We start from the raw sequence: 18,792 nt of genomic DNA on the forward strand, positions 1-18,792 counted from the left end.
ACCAGGTGGTTGCCATACCAAGCGTTTAAGCAGCCAGTCAAGCTACTATCAATGGTGCAGCTGTAGGATCTTTTAAGGATCTGAGGGCCCATGTCAAATCTTTTCAGGCGCCTGAGGTGGAAGAGGCGTTGTCATGCCCTCCTCACGACTGTGTTGGTGTGCTTGGACCATGATAGATCCTTGGTGATGTGGACACCGAAGAACTTGAAGCTCTTGACCCGCTCCACTTCAGCCCCATCAATGTGAATGGGGGCGTGCTTGACCCTCTGTTTCCTGTAGTCCACGATCATCCCCTTTATCTTGCTGATGTTGAGGGAGAGGTTGTTGTCCTGGCACCACACTGTCAGGTCTCTGATCACCTCCCTATAGGCTGTCTCATCATTGTTGGTGATCAGGCCTACCACCGTCATGTCTTCGGAAAACTTAATGATGGTGTTGGAGACGTGTGCAGCCACTCTTGTCGTGGGTGAACAGGGAGTCCCGTCAGGAAGTCAAGGATCCGATTACAGAGGGAGTTGTTCAATCACAGGGTCCTTAGCTTAGTGATGAGCTTGGAGGGCACTATGGTGTTGAACTTTGAATTGTAGTCAATAAACAGCATTTTGGGAAAGGACAGTGGGAAAGGGTGGTGTGGAATGCAATAGAGATTGCGTCAACTGTGGATCTGTTGGGGCGGTATGCGAATAGGAGTGGGTCCAGGGTGTCTGGGATGACGGTGTTGATGTGAGCCATGACCAGCCTTTCAAAGCACTTCATGGCTACAGATGTGAGTGCAACAATGGTAATTTTTCTTGGGCACAGAGACTGTGGTGGTCTGCTTGAAGCATGTAGGTATTACAGACTGGGTCAAGAAGAGGTTGAAAATGTCAGAGAAGACACTTGCTAGCTGGTCAGCGCATGCTCAAAGTATGTGTCCTGGTAATCTGTCTGGCCCTGCAGCCTTGTGAATGTTGATTTGTTTAATGGTCTTACACACATCAACTACGCAGAGCGTGATCACAGTCGTCGGGAGCAGCTGGTGCTCTCACGCATGGCTCAGTGTTGCTCGAAGCAAGCATAGAAAGCATTAAGCTTGTCTGGTAGGCTCGTCTATTCCCTTTTGTAATCTGTGATTGCGCCGACAGAGAGAAACGCCTCTCTGGGAAGAGGAAGCACGTGGCTGTATGCTTTATGATTAACGACTCATGGTGTAATCATAACAACACACAGGAACTCAAGTCCTTCTGCTCTCCCAACCAAGAATTCCTTACAATCAAATGCTGGCCATTTTACCTACCAAGAGAATTCTCTGCAGTTATAGTCACCGCTGTGTAAATTCCCCCTCAAGCGAACACCAAGTCGGCCCTCAAGGAACTTCACTGGACTATATGTAAACTGGATACTATATATCTGCATACTGCATTTATTGTAGCTGGGGATTTTAGCAAAGCAAATTTTGTGAGCAAGGCTACCTAAGTTCTGTCAGCATATTGATTGCATGACACGCAGGGCTAATACTCTCGACCTCTGCTACTCTAACTTCCGCGATGCATACAAAGCCCTCCCTTCGGAAAATCTGACCATGACGCCATCTTGCTCGTACCGTCTTATAGGCAGGAACTCAAACAGGATGTACCAGTGACGAGAACCATTCAACGCTGGTCTGACTAATCGGAAGCCACACTTCAAGACTTTTTTGATCACGCAGACTGTAATATGTTCCGGTCAGCCTTCGAGAACAACATTGACCAATACGTTGACTCAGTGAGTGCGTTTATAAAGAAGGGCATTGGAGATGTTGTACTCACTGTGACTATTAAAACGTACCCTAATCAGAAACCGTGGATGGATGGCTGCCTTCCTGAAACTGAAAGTGCGATCCACCGCATTTAACCATGGAAAGAGGTCTGGGAATATGGCTGAATATAAACAGTGTAGTTATTCCCTCCACAAGGCAGTCAAACAAGCAACATGCCGGTATAGGGACAAAGTGGAGTCGCAATTCAACGGCTCAGACACGAGACGTAAATCATGGACTACAAAAAACGTCACAGACACCGTCACTCTTCCAGAAAAACTAAACACCTTTGCCTGCTTTGAGGATAGTACAGTGCCCCCGTCGCGGCTCGCTAACAAAGACTGCGCCCCCTCTCCTCCGTGGCTGACGTGAGTAAAACATTTTAAACGTGTTAAACCTCGCAGGCTGCTGGCCCAGATGGCATCCCTAGCTGCTTCCTCAGAGTATGCGCAGACCAGCTGGCTGGTGTGTTTACGGACATATTCAATCACTCCCTATCCCAGTCTGTTGTCCCCACATGCTTTAAGATGGCCACCATTGTTCCTGTACCCAAGAAGGCAAAGATAACTGAACTAAATGACTACCGCCCTGTAGCACTCACTTCTGTCATCATGAAGTACTTTGAGAGGCTAGTCAAGGATCATATCACCTCCACCTTACCTGCCACCAAGACCCACTTCAGTTTGCATACCGCCCCAACAGGTCCACAGATGACGCAATCACCATCACACTGACCTATCCCATCTGGACAAAAATAATACCTATGTAAGAATGCTGTTCATTGATTACAGCTCAGCATTCAACACCATAGTACCCTCCAAGCTCATCATCAAGCTGGAGGCCCTGGGTCTCAACCCCTCCCTGTGCAACTGGGTCCTGGACTTTCTGTCGGGCCGCCCCCAGGTGGTGAAGGTAGGAAACAACATCTCCACTTCGCTGACCCTCAACACTGGGGCCCCACAAGGGTGTGTGCTCAGCCCTCTCCTGTACTCCCTGTTCACCCACGACTGCATGGCCATGCATGCCTCCAACTCATTCATCAAGTTTGCAGACGACACAACAGTAGTGGGCAAAATCGCCAACGACGAAACAGCATACAGGTAGGCGGTGAGGGCACCTCTCACTCAACGTCAACAAACCAAAGGAGATGATTGTGGACTTCAGGAAACAGCAGAGGGAGCCCCCCCCCATCCACATCGAAGGGACTGCAGTGGAGAAGGTGGAAAGTTTTAAGTTCCTCGGCGTACACATCACAGACAAACTGAATGGTCCACCCACACAGACAGGGTGGGGAAGAAGCAACAGCACCTCTTCAAACTGGCCACTGACGGGATGATCGACTGACCCGGAGGGTTTCCAAAACATCCCATGTTGAGCACTGACACAGACGGGCATTTCCGTACTGTTGTTGCCTCTTCATAAAGTTGGTTAATTTTTGGTCATTTGCACATTTACTGTTTGAATAAATCATGATGATAAAAAAAGCGAATTGTGAGCTAAAAACTAACGTGACCAGTGAAAATGTTCAATGGCACTCTTGCGACCACTTAAAATCAGTGTCGCATTGCAAAGTCAGACTGTCGCAAATACGACTGTTTTGGTCGCAGTATCGAACCGTGTACTAGTACATTGTGTGCAGGTGCAAAAAAAACTAATGCACAACAATTTGGAGAATGGCCATTGCTGCTCACCACAAATGCAAGTCCATTCAGAATTTTAAGTCCTGTATTGGCCATACAGTGCATTCGTAAAGTATTCAGACCTTCACTTTTTCCACATTTTATGTTTCAGCCTTATTCAAAAATGTATTAAAAAAAATTTCCCCCTCATCAATCTACACACAATACCCCATAATGACAAAGCAAAAACGGAAATATCACATTTACATGGATTCAGACCCTTTACTCAGGACTTTGTTGAAGCACCTTTGGCAGTGATTACAGCCTCGAGTCTTCGTGGGTATGACGCTACAAGCTTGGCACACCTGTATTTGGGGAGTTTCTCCCATTCTTCTCTGCAGAATCTCAAGCTCTGCTAGGCTGGATGGGGAGCGTCGCTGCACAGCTATTTTCAGGTCTCTCCAGAGATGTTCGATTGGGTTCAAGTCCGGACTCTGGCTGGGCAACTCAAGGACATACAGAGACTTGTCCCGAAGAAATTCTTGCGTTGTCTTGGCTGTGTGCTTAAGGTTGTTGTCCTGTTGGAAGGTGAACCTTTGCCCCAGTCTGCGGTCCTGGAGCAGGCTTTCATCAAGGATCTCTCTGTACTTTGCTCCGTTCATCTTTGCCTCGATCCTGACTAGTCTACCAGTCCCTGCCGCTGAAAAACATCCCCACAGCATGATGCTTCCACCACCATGCTTCACCGAAGGGATGGTGCAGGTTTCCTCCAGATGTGACGCTTGGCATTCAGGCCAAGAGAGTCCTTTAGGTGCCTTTTTTGGCAAACTCTAAGTGGGCATGTGCCTACCATAAAGGCCTGATTTGGTGGAGTGCTGCAGAGATGATTGTCCTTCTGTCACTGGAACTCTGTTAGAGTGACCATCGGGTTCTTGATCACCTCCATTACCAAGGCCCTTCTCCCCCAATTGCTCAGTTTTCCCAGGCAGCCAGCTCTAGGAAGAGTCTTGGTGGTTCCAAACTTCTTCCTTTAAGAATAATGGAGGCTAATGTGTTCTTGGGGACCTTAAATGTTGCAGACATGTTTTGGTACCCTTCCCCAGATCTGTGCCTCAAAACAATCCTGTCTTGGAGCTCTATGGACAATTCCTTCAACCTCTTGGCTTGGTTTTTGCTCTGACATGCACTGTCAACAGTGGGACCTTATATAGACAGGTGTGTACCATTCCAAATCATGTCCAATCAATTGAATTTACCCCAGGTGGAATCCAATCAAGTTGTAGAAGCATGTCAAGGATGATCAATGGAAACAGGATGCACTTGAGCTCAATTTCGGGTCTCATGGCAAAGGGTCAGAATACTTTTCTAAGTAAGGTATTTCTGTTTTTGCTTTGTCACTGTGGGGTATTGTGTGTAGATTGACGAGAGACATGTATTTAATACATTTTAGACTAAGGCTGAAACGTAAAACAATTTGGAAAAAGTCAAGGGGTCTGAATACTTTCCGAATGCTCTGTAAATGGGTTCAGCACCAGCCTGCAGGTTTGGAGCTTACTCTGAGGTCACTGTGCAGAGATTAGGAATCTGGGTTTGTAAACAAAGCCACAGCTCCAGATCCCAGGAACGCCAATGGCCAGTGAACTGTACCCTGTGGTACGCCGGTTCTATGTCTATTCATTAAAATGTTGTAATCTGCGTTTTTTAGGATAAAGATCATGGATTGTCTTTCTTGTCAGATTCATTCATTCCCTCTTCGTGTGTTGCCCCCACATTTTTGTTAGAATTTTTAGATGCTGTATTTAACAAGTCTTACCCTATTTTAGTAACACAAGATAATTCATTTTAGAATGAATGTCTTGTGAATCAATCGGCCGGGCTTTTCACTGTGTGTTGTGTGAGTGAGTGGGCCAGATTCTTGGCTAGGGCCGCAGTGTGTTTGCTTTCTTCTGCTGAGAGGTGTGTGTGGACAGATTAAGAGCTGTGGTCTCGAGCAAACAGCGGCATTAAAGCAACAAGCAGAGGGAGTCTGAGCTAACATGCTGGGCTCGTTGGCCACACAAATGGCAGAAGAGAGATTGACAGCAGCATAATCCCTACATAAAGCACTTCTATGACTGGTTTCCATTTTTACTCAGTGGTCCAATTAGATTGGAAAATGGGGGAAAATAGGCCTATAGCCATGATATTCTTGCGGTGCATAGACTTTTGGTATAGCCAAAAGTTTTGTTTTTTACTTTCTTTTTATACAAAATTATGCAAACTATTAAAAAAAACAAATGTAGCAACCAGGAAATGGCAGAGCGATTTCTGCGTAGTGCATCTTTAAGTAATCAGGTATTCGGGCCTGACCTAAGTGTTGTGAGTTGGGAGATATCTAAGATGGGGCTTCCACCACCTGTTGTGGGCCCACGGTGTGCCGGTCAGCGGCCCGCTCCAACACACCTCCCCCTTGCCCAGAACCATCGCTCGCAGACCCAAACGTTTCCTTAACCACCGATGATGTAGCTGTTGCCAGCACTTAATGGAGGCCTTTCATGTTTAAACCTTTTCACTTTGTCTTCCATTTCTTTGAATTTCTACCTATGTCATTAATACACACCTATTTCACCTCCCCTACTCAAGTGTTAGCTGAGGGTGTTAGTATGTACTTACAGTAATTGAAAGGGGACTTTTTTGGAAGCGGTAAACCGGGGCTAATGCTGGGACATTATGTGCCACGCCATGACAGAGACAAACAAGTCTCTGTGTTCGGTACTGGAAACCCTTCAGGTATCTGTGTCAAGACTTCTTAACTGCTAGGCAGCGTTTATACACAATTAAGTAACCCACTTGTGTAATCAAACGTGTTGCTGTTTGCATGTAAACCAACAGGGAATGTCCATCTGTTATTGACAGCATCTGGCAGAGAGGGGGTAATTAAAGGCACTTGTTAACTAAGACTCACTCTCTGAGTCATTACCAGAGGGATCCTATTCTGGAGATACTCCCACCCCTCTTCACTATATATGAATAGCCTGATGCCAGTACAGTTTGTACTGTCTTGGCACACTAAGGTGTAGCCTATAGGCTACATTTTATATGATAACCCAGTAGAGTAGAATTGAAGCTTTTAAGTTTTAACCACCCACACTTTCAGTTTATCTTCCTCCCACTTAACTTAAATATGACAACACATGCCAAGGAAACTGAGAATTTAGGCTGTGGCCCTAATGAATGCTTCCCCATGTGTTCCAGGTACATTACGGCTCTGACAGACTCTGAGGAAGAAGAGAAGAGTGAGGCTGATGAGAGTCAGGAGGAAGTGACAGTGATCGAGCCTCTAGACGAGTTCTCAGCCCTCCTGGAGATGGTGGACGCTCTACACAATGGCACGGATGGAGACAAGAGGGAGTGCCTCCGCACCATGCTGGATAAGAGGACAGAGGTGGGCCACTTAAACCAACAGTCCTAGTCTTTAGTTTGGATGTCCTAGGCCTAGAAGCAATGTCCAAGACTGCCGCACAGAAGAAATGCCAGCCCGCGCAGCCAGAAATGCACAATATTTTTAACGTTACTGAATTTATTCGTTTGCCCCGTTATTTTACACTATACTTAGATCAACATTTCCCTGTAAGACTTGTGAATCAACATAATATCATCCCCCTTTTTAAATGCATCAACCAAAACTAATCTTTGCAAGATTGAGTCGGTGACTTTTCTGAAGGCAACAGAGTAGAATTCTATTAACGGGTAGCCTACGAGCCGTCTTTCCATCAACCGAGGTTGCGAGTAGATGCGCTTTTCAGGTCAAAGTGCAGAGCCACATGCACATTTGTTAATATTCTTTGCTAGTTAGAGAGTTATTTGCCCAGTTAGGATATAGCTAATTATTGGTCAGCAATGGGGGAGTGACTGCTTCCTACAAGAGCACACAACTTGTACATTTCTAGCTGTCTTTGAAAAGCAAGTCAGGTAAATAGCTTTTATATGTCTTAAAGGGCCTGTGTTGTATTTTGAGACAGGCTTGAATATGCAAAGAAGCCAATAGGCAGAGGGTAGCCTACATTTTTCTTTGATTCTCTGTATGGTAATAATAATGACTTTTATTTTGTAAAGCAGTTTCTTGCATCATACAACGTAATACAATGCAATTTCCACTCACCTATTTGGCCCATGTTGTTACAGACCAAGTAAAAAATATCTCCTTGTCAAAAGGTTAACATCAAGCCCTTCATAATTCTTTTTAAGTCTCTGTAACTTGAAGGGTTACAGCCTCAGTGTCCACAGTAAGCACATGCTGGAGGTTGCACGGAATTCTCACAACGTTTAACTTTCCGCTCACAAGACCTGAAATTTGCTCAATGCTGACAATAATTACATGGAATATTGCATAGAAGAAATCTATATTTTTCCAAAGAGCAAAACAAATACTATTTGAATCCAAGTCTGAGCAGTGAAGTTCCTCGGTGAAGCCTGCCTCCAAATTAAAGTCAATATGTGAAGTTTAATGACACTCCTCTTTTCTTCACAGTTTGGACAGAACACTACTTTCTTATGGAGACTAGTTCGGGCCTATGTGGATGTCCACGACATCACTACCAACCTAGAGCAGAAGAAGACCCATGCAGAGACTGGTAATAAACCACATACTGACCCCTTGATCTCCAGTATTCACAGCATGTACCAAAGATTAGGGTTATACAATTCCCCAAATTTCCCAAAATGCCAAGGTTTCTATTTCCCAAAATTCCCAGGTTTTTCAGTGTCTGGAAATATGCAACCAAAACAGTTCCTGGTATTGGCGACATGTATGTTCATTTGCACAACTGGTTCTGCAAGCCACCCACTTGTTGGCAGTGTCCACACCTCGGAGTAGCTTGGGGGTAGTCCTGGTGAAAATCAGCAACTGAATGACACCTGGAAAACCAACCAGTTGCCGTGAACCTCTAGTATTGATAATATGACCTCAGTAAGCCAATTTAAAATCTGGCCACAAAGATAACTGGCAGGATCTGTGGTGAGCTTTGGCGAAGTTTGTGAGCACAGCTGAACGTATCTGACTCCATCTGCCGGTGGATCACCGACTTCTGGCCAACAGGACACAGCACGTTAAGATGGGAAAACATCTCTCAACACTGGGGTGCCACAGGGTTGCATGCTCTCTCCCTTCCTCTTCTAACTCTACACGAATGACTGCTCCTCCAACGACACATCCGTCAAACTACTCAAGTTTGCTGATGACACCAACCTTGTCGGACTCATTTCTGACGACAAAAATCCAAGTACCATGGAGAGGTTGACCGCCTGGTGCAATCGCAACAACCTGGAACTCAACACAGTCAAAACCATGGAGATGGTGGTTGACTCCAGGAAATTCCCCCCCACCATCTTTCTCCCTCGAGATTGATGGCTCTGCCGTCAGCACGGCCAAGTCATTCAAATTCCTGGGGACCATCATCTCTCACAACCTCAAGGGGGAGGACAACATCAGCGGTGACCAAGAAGGTTCAACAGAGGATGTGTACCATCTGTGCCAGCTGAGGAAACTCAATCTTTCTGACAATTCTGGTTAGATTCTACACCATCATTGAGTCCATCCTCGCCTCTTCTATCACCGTCTGGTCTGGTTCTGCCTGTTGCAAGGGCAAACTGCAGCGCATCGTCCGGTCTGCGGAGAAGGTCATCGGCTGTCACCTTCCCTCCATGACGGACCTGCACGCCTCCAGTACAAGACCATTGCCGACCCTGCCCACCCCAACACCCCGTCTTTCAAAGACTGGCAGACGGTTTAGGTCCGCCACTTTAACCTTTTCTTCCCCCGTGCTGTGGCCCTCATCATCCGGCTATCGGGCTCATAGGGATTTAAGTGACTTTGCATTGGACTGATTACTGCACCTTGTCATCAATGACCTGAAATACTAATCTGCATTATACTGCATTTGCCCATAATGTTTGTACCATACAGCTGTGGTGGCATATAGGGTTGTGGCGGTCATGAAATTTTGTCAGCCGGTGATTGGCAATCAAATAACTGCCGGTCTCACGATAATTGACCGTTAATTAACAAACACATTTAGTATCTTCTGGCTTCCACGCATAGCCTACAAGCCACTGATGCAGACCTTTGGAACAAAAAGTCTAATAAATCCATGTAATATAGCCTTCACTATCACAATAAATACATTTTTTATTTTGGTCAGGTCAAAAGAAACATGATATGAAGGAATGTAGTCTATTTCAGAAGAACAGAATAGCATGCTCAGAGTTGTTCTTATGTTAGGCCCTGATCTGGCTATGCCATATGGCTGTGAGCTACACTAGTTCATTTAGCAGACAAGATTTTCTTAGAATTCCATGGCATTATTTTATAGTATGAAGAATACAATTGAACATAGCTGAATAAAATCAAAATAATATTTTCTCCAAACGATTTGAGGGAGTGCGCACATGCGGCTATTCTGTGTTGAGCGGTTAACAAAGAAACAGGCATTCTTATATGCTTAATTTAGAGTTATTTATGTAACTTTAGTTGTGAAACAAACATTGGGCTGTATGTTTAGATTTATTAAATACATCCTAAGGCTGCTTGATGCAACTCTAATGATGATTTTAAAAAAGTCTCATGAAAGTCATGCTTTTTTTTGCGCAGGCTGTACACACTTCATCTGTCTCTCATTCACAATTTGACAAGCACTTGATAATGCCCCCTAAAAAAATCCATGTCTTTTGTGGCCGTTGTGCCCTTGGGTTGAATATAATAATTATAATTCCCTTCTCCCGGCTGCATGCTCCAAATCACCTCTCACTCAAATGGCTCTCCGTCACGTGATCGGGTCTTTCTCACAGGCTACAAGTGAAGACCGACACATCCGGAACGAAACTGCACGCTTCCGTATCCAATTTGCGCATATTAAAGATATTGGAAGAACTGTCCACATTTTATTTTTCATCAGCCAACAAGATGAGTAGGCCTAACGAACAGCAAAAGCACTAGCCTATGTATATCTATAATCCCCAATAGTACAGAAGTTTACCTATTCTGTGCGAGAAAGAAATATTACAAACATTGTCTGTGACAGTGGTGGGATGGGATAGATCCCAAAGTAATACAACCACTAGCATCCCAAAACTTTTTTAAGCAATGAGGGTGACTCAACGGATCAGAATGTTTAGCTTTAAGTGTTGATAACTATTAGGCTATTTCTTCACATAAGCGCAGCAATGCGCACATGGCAGTAAGCACAAATGTTCCATTAGCGGGAAAACCCCATTCTCAAAAGTGACCGCAAAAGTGATTTATGCATGTAATGCTTTTATTATAAAAGTAAATTTTTACAGTTGAAATTATCTTCCCCAAACTTGAAACTCACGTGCTGCGTATGTATGCCATTTAGGCTCTACACCCGTTGTAAAGCGGATTAATGTGCTTAACATCTTTAAACTATTTGGCAACTTTATTTGTGATACAAACCGTATCAAAACATATAGGTCTATGGGCCTATACATGAGGTGTGCAACTAGGATTCTTTTTAAATTGTTAAAGGGTATTCGTTTATTGCCTTACTGCACACAAGCTGGTAATGATATATCGTTCACAAGTGATAGGCTAATATTCCCTGTGGTTAATTTTCCTGCCAGCCAGGTAGGCTAATACTCCTGTTGTAAAGAGAAGCAATGTGCTTAATATTAGGAAAGTTGAGAAATAAATATAGTAAGCCTATTAACGTTGATGGGATCCTCATTTTAATAGAGCCCATTCACTGTTTTCTCACGCAATTGCATAGCCTATTGCATCACAAGTCCTCCACTGGCAGCTTCACTTTCTAGTACCCGCAAAACACCAGTCTCAACTTCAACAGTGAAGAGGTGACTCTGGGATGCTGGCCTTCTAGGCAGAGTTCCTCTGTTCAGTGTGTGTTCTTTTGCCCATCTTAAACTTTTCTTTTTATTGACCAGTCTGAGATATGGCTTTTTCTTTGCAACTCTGCCTAGAAGGCCAGCATCCCAGAGTCACATCTTCACTGTTGACGTTGATACTGGTGTTTTGCAGGTACTTTTCAATGAAGCTGCCAATTGAGGACTTGTGAGGTATCTGTTTCTCAAACTAGACACTCTAATGTACTTGTCCTCTTGCTCAGATGTGCACCGGGGCCTCCCACTCTTTCTATTCTGGCTAAAGCCAGTGTGTGCTGCTGTTCAGTTTCTTGGCAATTTCTCGCATGGAATAGCCTTCATTTCTCAGAACAAGAATATACTGATGAGTTTCAGAAGAAAGTTCTTTGTTTCTAGCCATTTTGAGACTGTAATCGAACCCACAAATGCTGATGCTCCAGATACTCAACTAGTCTAAAGAAGGCCAGTTGTATTGCTTCTTCAATGAGCACAACAGTTTTCAGCTGTGCTAACATAATTACAAAAGGGTTTTCTAATGATCAATTAGCCTTTTAAAATGATCAACTTGGATTTGCTAACAACGTGCCATTGGAACACCGGAGTGATGGTTGCTAATAATGGGCCTCTGTACGCCTATGTAGATATTTCATTAAAAGTCAACCGTTTCCAGCTACAATAGTCATTTACAAAATTAACAATGTCTACCCTGTAGTTCTGATCAATTTGATGTTATTTTACTGGACAAAAAAATGTGCTTTACTTTCAAAAACAAGGACATTTCTAAGTGACCCCAAACGTTTGTAAGGTAGTGTAGGTGTTCACTCAAATCGCTAGTTATTTTATTATTTTTTTAGCATTCAGCTTACATGTTTTTATTTTCTCCCTGCCTTTTTCAAATACTCCATCCCCTGCAGTGCTTGTAAGCAGAGTTACAATAACTCACAACACTCTGCATGTCTCGTGTAACTGTAACATTATGTTGGCCATGAGCCTTGGCATATTACGTGCAGCACTATACCATTTACCATCTAGACTAGTCTTTCTTTTTTCTCAACAGAGACTGTTGTGTGATTGTGCTGAACAGTACAGACTGGCTTGACCTGTTTCTTCATACAGTAATACTTCCTCATTAATGGGCCTCTAATCAAGGCTGGCCAGGTGCTTTCCGCAAAAGGCACCATTGTCAAGTGGTTTGGAAACACAGAAGGAAACAGGGCGATGCAGTGTTAGCTATTTTAAAGCAATAAAGACATCAAGTTTATGGCCCTGCTGTCTTTCTGGATTATCTTTCATATCACTGTTGATTTTATTTGTTCATCATCTCATGCCCAGTCTCTTCTCTCGTTTTGTGTGGCGTCTTTTTGTTTTCGTGTGATGTGTGTCATTGAATGATGTCCATGTCATCTGTGTGGTTCTGTTGAATCTCCTCATCTATTAAATGTAGGTACATTCCTATATGTTTGTGTATACTGTATGACGTTAACAAATGTGCTGCCAGTATTGTGTATACTGAGCTCGTGTTTCAGTGCAGTAGCTCTATTCATGTCCTCCCTCTTTTCTCCCCTCAGGGAAGAAAGTTGGAGAGGAAGCCGTGAAGATGAACCCTATGTGTGCCGAAAGTCATCAGTGGTGAGTCTTTTTTTTTGCTAATAGCCATACATTACACATACATCCTCTTAAACCTATGTTCGTCGTAGTTGGGCAACTCAATTAGTTTGTAGCCATTCGGTTATGTCATTTGTGGCAAGGTGCCATGTCCGTCTAGCCACTTAAGTGCCGAAGAGTGAACATTGTTACCTCTTCTTGGATGTCCGCTCCACTGACTTCATGCGTTGTTGTTGTTGCCTTAATGTTGTGTCCGCATGAGGACATAGACTACCAGGCCTTCACTTCCTCCAACAACCATCCATGACCACATTGGCTGTGTGGTGTGTACTGTGCACACACCCACACTTGCAGCCATGTGCAAGCACAAGGACATTGAGATGGGAAACCGAGGCTAGTGTTACGATCTATTTGAAGCATGGTCCGTGAAGTAGCCAAAGTGTTTGTGTGTGTCTTCCTTCTCCCTTGAACAACTGTGTGTCTCTGGAACTTTATCCAAATAAAATGTTGTTTGTCACATGCTTCGTAAACAACAGGTATAGACTAAAGGTGTATGCTTTCTTCCCAGCTGAAACAGTTTGGTAGAGTTCGTGCATATATTATGACTACGTTTTGATGTTTTTGTTTGTTTTGGACATCGGTGACGTTCGGGCACACTACATTTTTTCTGGAGGCAAGCTGCAGTTCGGATCCGACGTCTACTCCCCTTCGTCGGTGATTGGCCAACAGTAGGGATTCTTCATTAAAGTCTTTGTTGTCATTCAACGAGAGACAACTCGTTTGCATGCACATTTTTTCATTGACCAAACATCTTATAGTAGTTAGATGTAAAATTGTGCGACTAAGATTGCTTTGGCAAAAACGTCAAAATGAATGACAGATTTCTTTGGTTATGGCTATGGTATCTCAAAATGGACAAACAGTACTATTGCGACTTTTTTCAAGCGAAGGTTTCAGCTAGCTGTGGAAATCCTTACTTACGGGCCCCGCGGCGAGAAGAAAATACAAATAATTTTTACAAACATAACACGAGGAATAAATACCCAATGAGTGATCAACATGATATATTATAAACAGGAGCAGCGTATGTGATGAGTTAAAAGGGTCAATGCAGAACATCCAGGTAACTATTGGTTAACTAATTAACTAACTATTTAGCAATCTTAGAAGCTGTTCAGGGTCCTGTTGGTTCCAGACTTGGTGTATCAGTACCCCTTGCCGTGCGGTAGCAGAAGGAACACTCTATGACATGGGTGGCTGGAGTCTTTGACAATTTTTAGGGCCTTCCTCCGACACCGCCTGGTATAGAGGTCCTGGATGGCAGGTTGACTGTCTGGTGCAATCACAACAACCTGGAACTCAACACAGTCAAAACCGTGGAGTGGGTGGTTGATCGCAAGGCACTACAGAGGGTAGTGCGATTGGCCCAGTACATCACTGGGGCTAAGCTGCCTGCCATCCAGGACCTCTACACCAGGTGGTGTCAGAGGAAGGCCCTAAAAATTGTCAAAGACCCCAGCCACCCCAGTCATAGACTGTTCTCTCTACTACCGCATGGCAAGCAGTACCGGCGTACCAAGTCTAGGACAAAAAGGCTTCTCAACAGTTTTTACCCCCAAGCCATAAGACTCCTGAACAGGTAATCAAATGGCTACCCGGACTATTTGCAATTTGTGCTCCCCCCAACCCCTCTTACGCTGCTGCTTCTCTCTGTTTATCATATATGCATAGTCACTTTAACTATACGTTCATGTACATACTACCTCAATTGGGCCGACCAACCAGTGCTCCCGCACATTGGCTAACCGGGCTATCTGCATTGTGTCCCACCGGCCAACCTCTCTTTTACGCTACTGCTACTCTCTGTTCATCATATATGCATTATCACTTTAACCATATCTACATGTACATACTACCTCAATCAGCCTGACTAACTGGTGTCTGTATGTAGCCTCGCTACTTTTATAGCCTTGCTACTGTATATAGCCTGTCTTTTTACTGTTGTTTTATTTCTTTACCTACCTATTGTTCACCTAATACCTTTTTTTGCACTATTGGTTAGAGCCTGTAAGTAAGCAATTCACTGTAAGGTCTATACCTGTTGTATTCAGCACACATGACAAATAAACTCTGATTTGATTTGAAGAAGTACCCAATTGTCATACTTGAGTAAAAGTAAAGATACGTTAATAGAAAATGACTCAAGTAAAAGTGAAAGTCACCCAGTAAAATAGTACTTGAGTAAAAGTATTTGGTTTTTAAATATACTTAAGTATCAAAAGTAAATGTAATTGATAAAATGTACTTAAGTATCAATGTACTTAAGTATCAAAAGTAAAAGTATCAATCATTTAAATTTCCTTATATTAAGCAAACCAGACGGCACGATTTTCATGTTTTTTTTAATTTACAGATAGCCGGGGCACACTCAGACATATGTTTAGTGAATCCGCCAGATCAGGTAGTAGGGATGACCAGGGATGTTCTCTTTACAAGTGTGTGAATTGGACCATTTTCCTGTGTTGCTAAGCATTCAAAATGTAACAAGTACTTTTGGGTGTCAGGGAATATGTATGTAGTAAAAAGTACATAATTTTCTTTAGGAATGTAGTGAAATAAAAGGTAAAGTTGCCAAAAATAGTGAACTACAGACACCAAAAAAAACGACTTAAGGTAGTACTTTAAAGTCTTTTTACTTAAGTACTTTACACCACTGCGCATTACCCTCTTTAGCGCCATGCAGTTGCCATACCAAGCGGTGCTGCAGCCAGTCTGAAAAACAGCTTCTATCTCAAGGCCATCAGACTTTTAAATAGCCATCACTAGGCGGCTACCACCCGGTTACTCAACCCTGCACCTTAGAGGCTGCTGCCCTATGTAAATAGACATGAAATCACTAGTCACTTTAATAATGTTTACATACTGCTTTACTCATTTCATATGTATATACTGTATTCTACTGTATTTTAGTCAATGCCACTCTGACATTGCTCGTCCTAATTTATTTATTTCCTAATTCCGTTCTTTTACTTTTAGATGTGTGTTGTTGTGAATTGTTAGATACTACTGCACTGTTGGAGATAAGAACACAAGCATTTCGCTACACCTGCAATAACATCTGCTAAATATGTGTATGTGACCAATAAAATGATTTGATTATAACGCATTTTATCCTTGTAAATGTGAATCAAACATAATGATCTTGAACGTTGATACTGTAAATGACATGAGTTTGGAAATATGAAATGCAGATTTGGACCCCATTTGGGGTTTTGCTTGTATAACGTCAGCGGTATTTATTATAATCCTCAACATCTCATCTTTCAGAACCCATTGACTCCTCTCAATTTACAGCATTTCCCTCTCTGTCAACAACAAATGTGCAAAAGTAGCCCAATTAGTGGGAGGGATAGGGGCATCTTGTCATGTGCGGTGCTCAAGTTTATAACGTCTGTCAGTCAAAAACCATACTGCGCTGTGAAGCGGAGAAACTGAGCTGTGAGTGGAAAAGCCTATGTTAATAAAGGCCAATGAGACAGAGTGAAAACATGCAGCTTGAGTTGCATCAGGACAGAAGTTCAGAAGCCTATGGTTTTGGGTGAGTGACAGAGTTGTCCTGCGGTCCCTAGAATGGTGACAGGCCTTTTTGCTCTGCAATGTGTGTCTGGAATCTTGTCCTTACATGCATCTGGGTTTAGAGTGCATTGCAATCCCTGCCAGTTAAAATAGGACAAGGCCAATCATCACTCAAAATATTCCCCAGACAGATTCATTTAAGATTGTGTGTGCGTGCGTTCGTTCGTGTCTTCGTTATGCTGCCAAAGCACACCAGGCAATGGCAGGAGATTGTCTGATTTTGTATGAGCTAATCTTGAGGATAATCTAATTTATGTTGAGTTAACCCCATGCTAGTGAAACTGGTGCACTCTGTGTAGTATTTAATAAAGACTTAAAAATGACATCTTGCAAATTTTGATACAGCTGACATGTTTTGCCACGATAATAATATAGTGATGTGTTTATATCTCAAGATAATAAGCAGTACATTCGGAAAGTATTCATACTCCTTCCCTTTTCCCACATGTTGTTACGTTACAGCCTTATTTTCTAAAATGTATTAAATAATTTGTTTCCCTCATCAATCTACACACAATACCCCATAATGACAAAGCAAAAACATGTTTTTAGATATTAATAAGAAATACCTTTTATTTACATAAGTATTCAGACCCTTTGCTATGAGACTCAAATTGAGCTCCGGTGCATCCTGTTTCCATTGATCAACTTGATTAGTGTCCACCTGTGGTAAATTCAATTGTTTGGACATGATTTGCAAAGGCACACACCTGTCTATATAAGGTCCCACAGTTGACAGTGCATGTCGGAGCAAAAACCAAGCCATCAGGTAAAGGAATTGTCCGTAGACCTCCGAGACAGGATTGTGTCAAGGCACAGATCTGGGGAAGGGTACCAAAACATTTCTGCAGTATTGAGGGTCCCAAAAAACACAGTGGCCTCCATAATTCCTAAATGGAAGAAGTTTGGAACTACCAAGACTCATCCTAGAGCTGGCCGCTCGGTCAGGGGGAGAAGGGCCTTCGTCAGGGAGGTGACCAAGAATCTGATGGACAACCATTTCTGCTGCACTCCGCCAATCAAGCCTTTTATGGTAGAGTGGCCAGACAGAAGTATGTACACTCCTCAGTAAAAGGCACATGACAGCCTACTTGGAGTTTGCCAAAAGGCACCTAAAGGACTCTGACCATGAGAAACAAGATTCTCTGGTCTGATGAAACCAAGATTGAACTCTTTGGCCTGAATGCCAAGCGTCACATGTGGAGGAAACCAGACACTGCTCATCACTTGGCCAATACCATCCCTACGGTGAAGCATGGTGGTGGCAGCATCATGCCTTGGATGTTTTTCAGTGGCAGGGACTTGGAGACTAGTCAGGATCAAGGGATAGATGAACGGAGCAAAGTACAGAGATCCTTGATAAACCTGCTCCAGAGTGCTCAGGACCTCAGACTGGGTCGAAGGTTCACCTTCCAACAGGACCACTATCCTAAGCACACAGCCAAAATAACGCAGGAGTGGCTTCGGGACAAGTCTCTGAATGTCCTTGAGTGTCCCAGCCAGAGCCCGGACTTGAACCCGATCTAACATATCTGGAGAGACCTGAAAATAGCTGTGCAGCGACGCTCCCCATCCATTCTGACAGAGATTGAGAGGATCTGCAGAGAAGAATGTGATAAACTCCCCAAATACATGTGTGCCAAGCATTTAGCATCATACCCTCAAAGACTTGAGGCTGTAATCGCTGCCAAAGGTGCTTCAACAAAGTACTGTGTAAAGGGTCTGAATACTTAAGTAAATGTGATATTTCAGTTTTTTTTTTATTTTATAAATTTGCAAAAATGTCTAGAAACCTGTTTTTGCTTTGTTGTTATGGGGTATTGGGTGTAGATTGAGGGGGAAAAGCTAAAGTAACTAAATGTGGAAAAAGTGAAGGGGCCTGAATATGTTCCTGTTGCACTGTAGAAGCCGATATTTTATAACATCTAACATGTATCATATCATTTTTGGTCTCTGATGGTTCATGTTTCTGTCTCCTTTTGCACCAGTTTCTTCTCTATATCCTGAAAACATAGGACATCATATATATCAGCACCTAAGTATTGTGATTATATTGTATCGTGAGGTGCCTGGCAATTCCCAGCCCTAATGGGTATGCATCTTCTAGTGGTGCGTGGGTCAGCTGTTTGTTCACCCGCCCGCAATTGCTAATAACCCAATCGCAACCGCCCAACTATGTGACCTACACCCTCGATTCGGTCTTATGTAGCAAAATTTGAAATGGCAGGGTTCGTATGGTAATGGGAAAGTTATGGAATTTGGAAATCTTGTTTTCCAGGCCTT

The 18,792-nt window shown here is 43.3% G+C and overlaps 1 protein-coding gene across 3 annotated transcripts in view; it reads left to right on the plus strand.

Annotated features, from left to right (window-relative positions):
- LOC115193978 (regulator of microtubule dynamics protein 2) overlaps positions 1-18,792 on the plus strand; it is a 55,437-nt gene that overhangs the window by 14,044 nt on the left and 22,601 nt on the right. For all 3 annotated transcript variants that reach the window (XM_029753168.1, XM_029753166.1, XM_029753167.1), the window contains exons 3-5: positions 6,631-6,820; positions 7,907-8,009; positions 12,837-12,897. In XM_029753168.1, the coding sequence (XP_029609028.1) occupies positions 6,631-6,820; positions 7,907-8,009; positions 12,837-12,897 (354 nt within the window). The remainder of the gene's footprint in view (positions 1-6,630; positions 6,821-7,906; positions 8,010-12,836; positions 12,898-18,792) is intronic.

Source organism: Salmo trutta, chromosome 5, assembly GCF_901001165.1.
Source record: "Salmo trutta chromosome 5, fSalTru1.1, whole genome shotgun sequence".
Taxonomy (NCBI): domain Eukaryota; kingdom Metazoa; phylum Chordata; class Actinopteri; order Salmoniformes; family Salmonidae; genus Salmo; species Salmo trutta.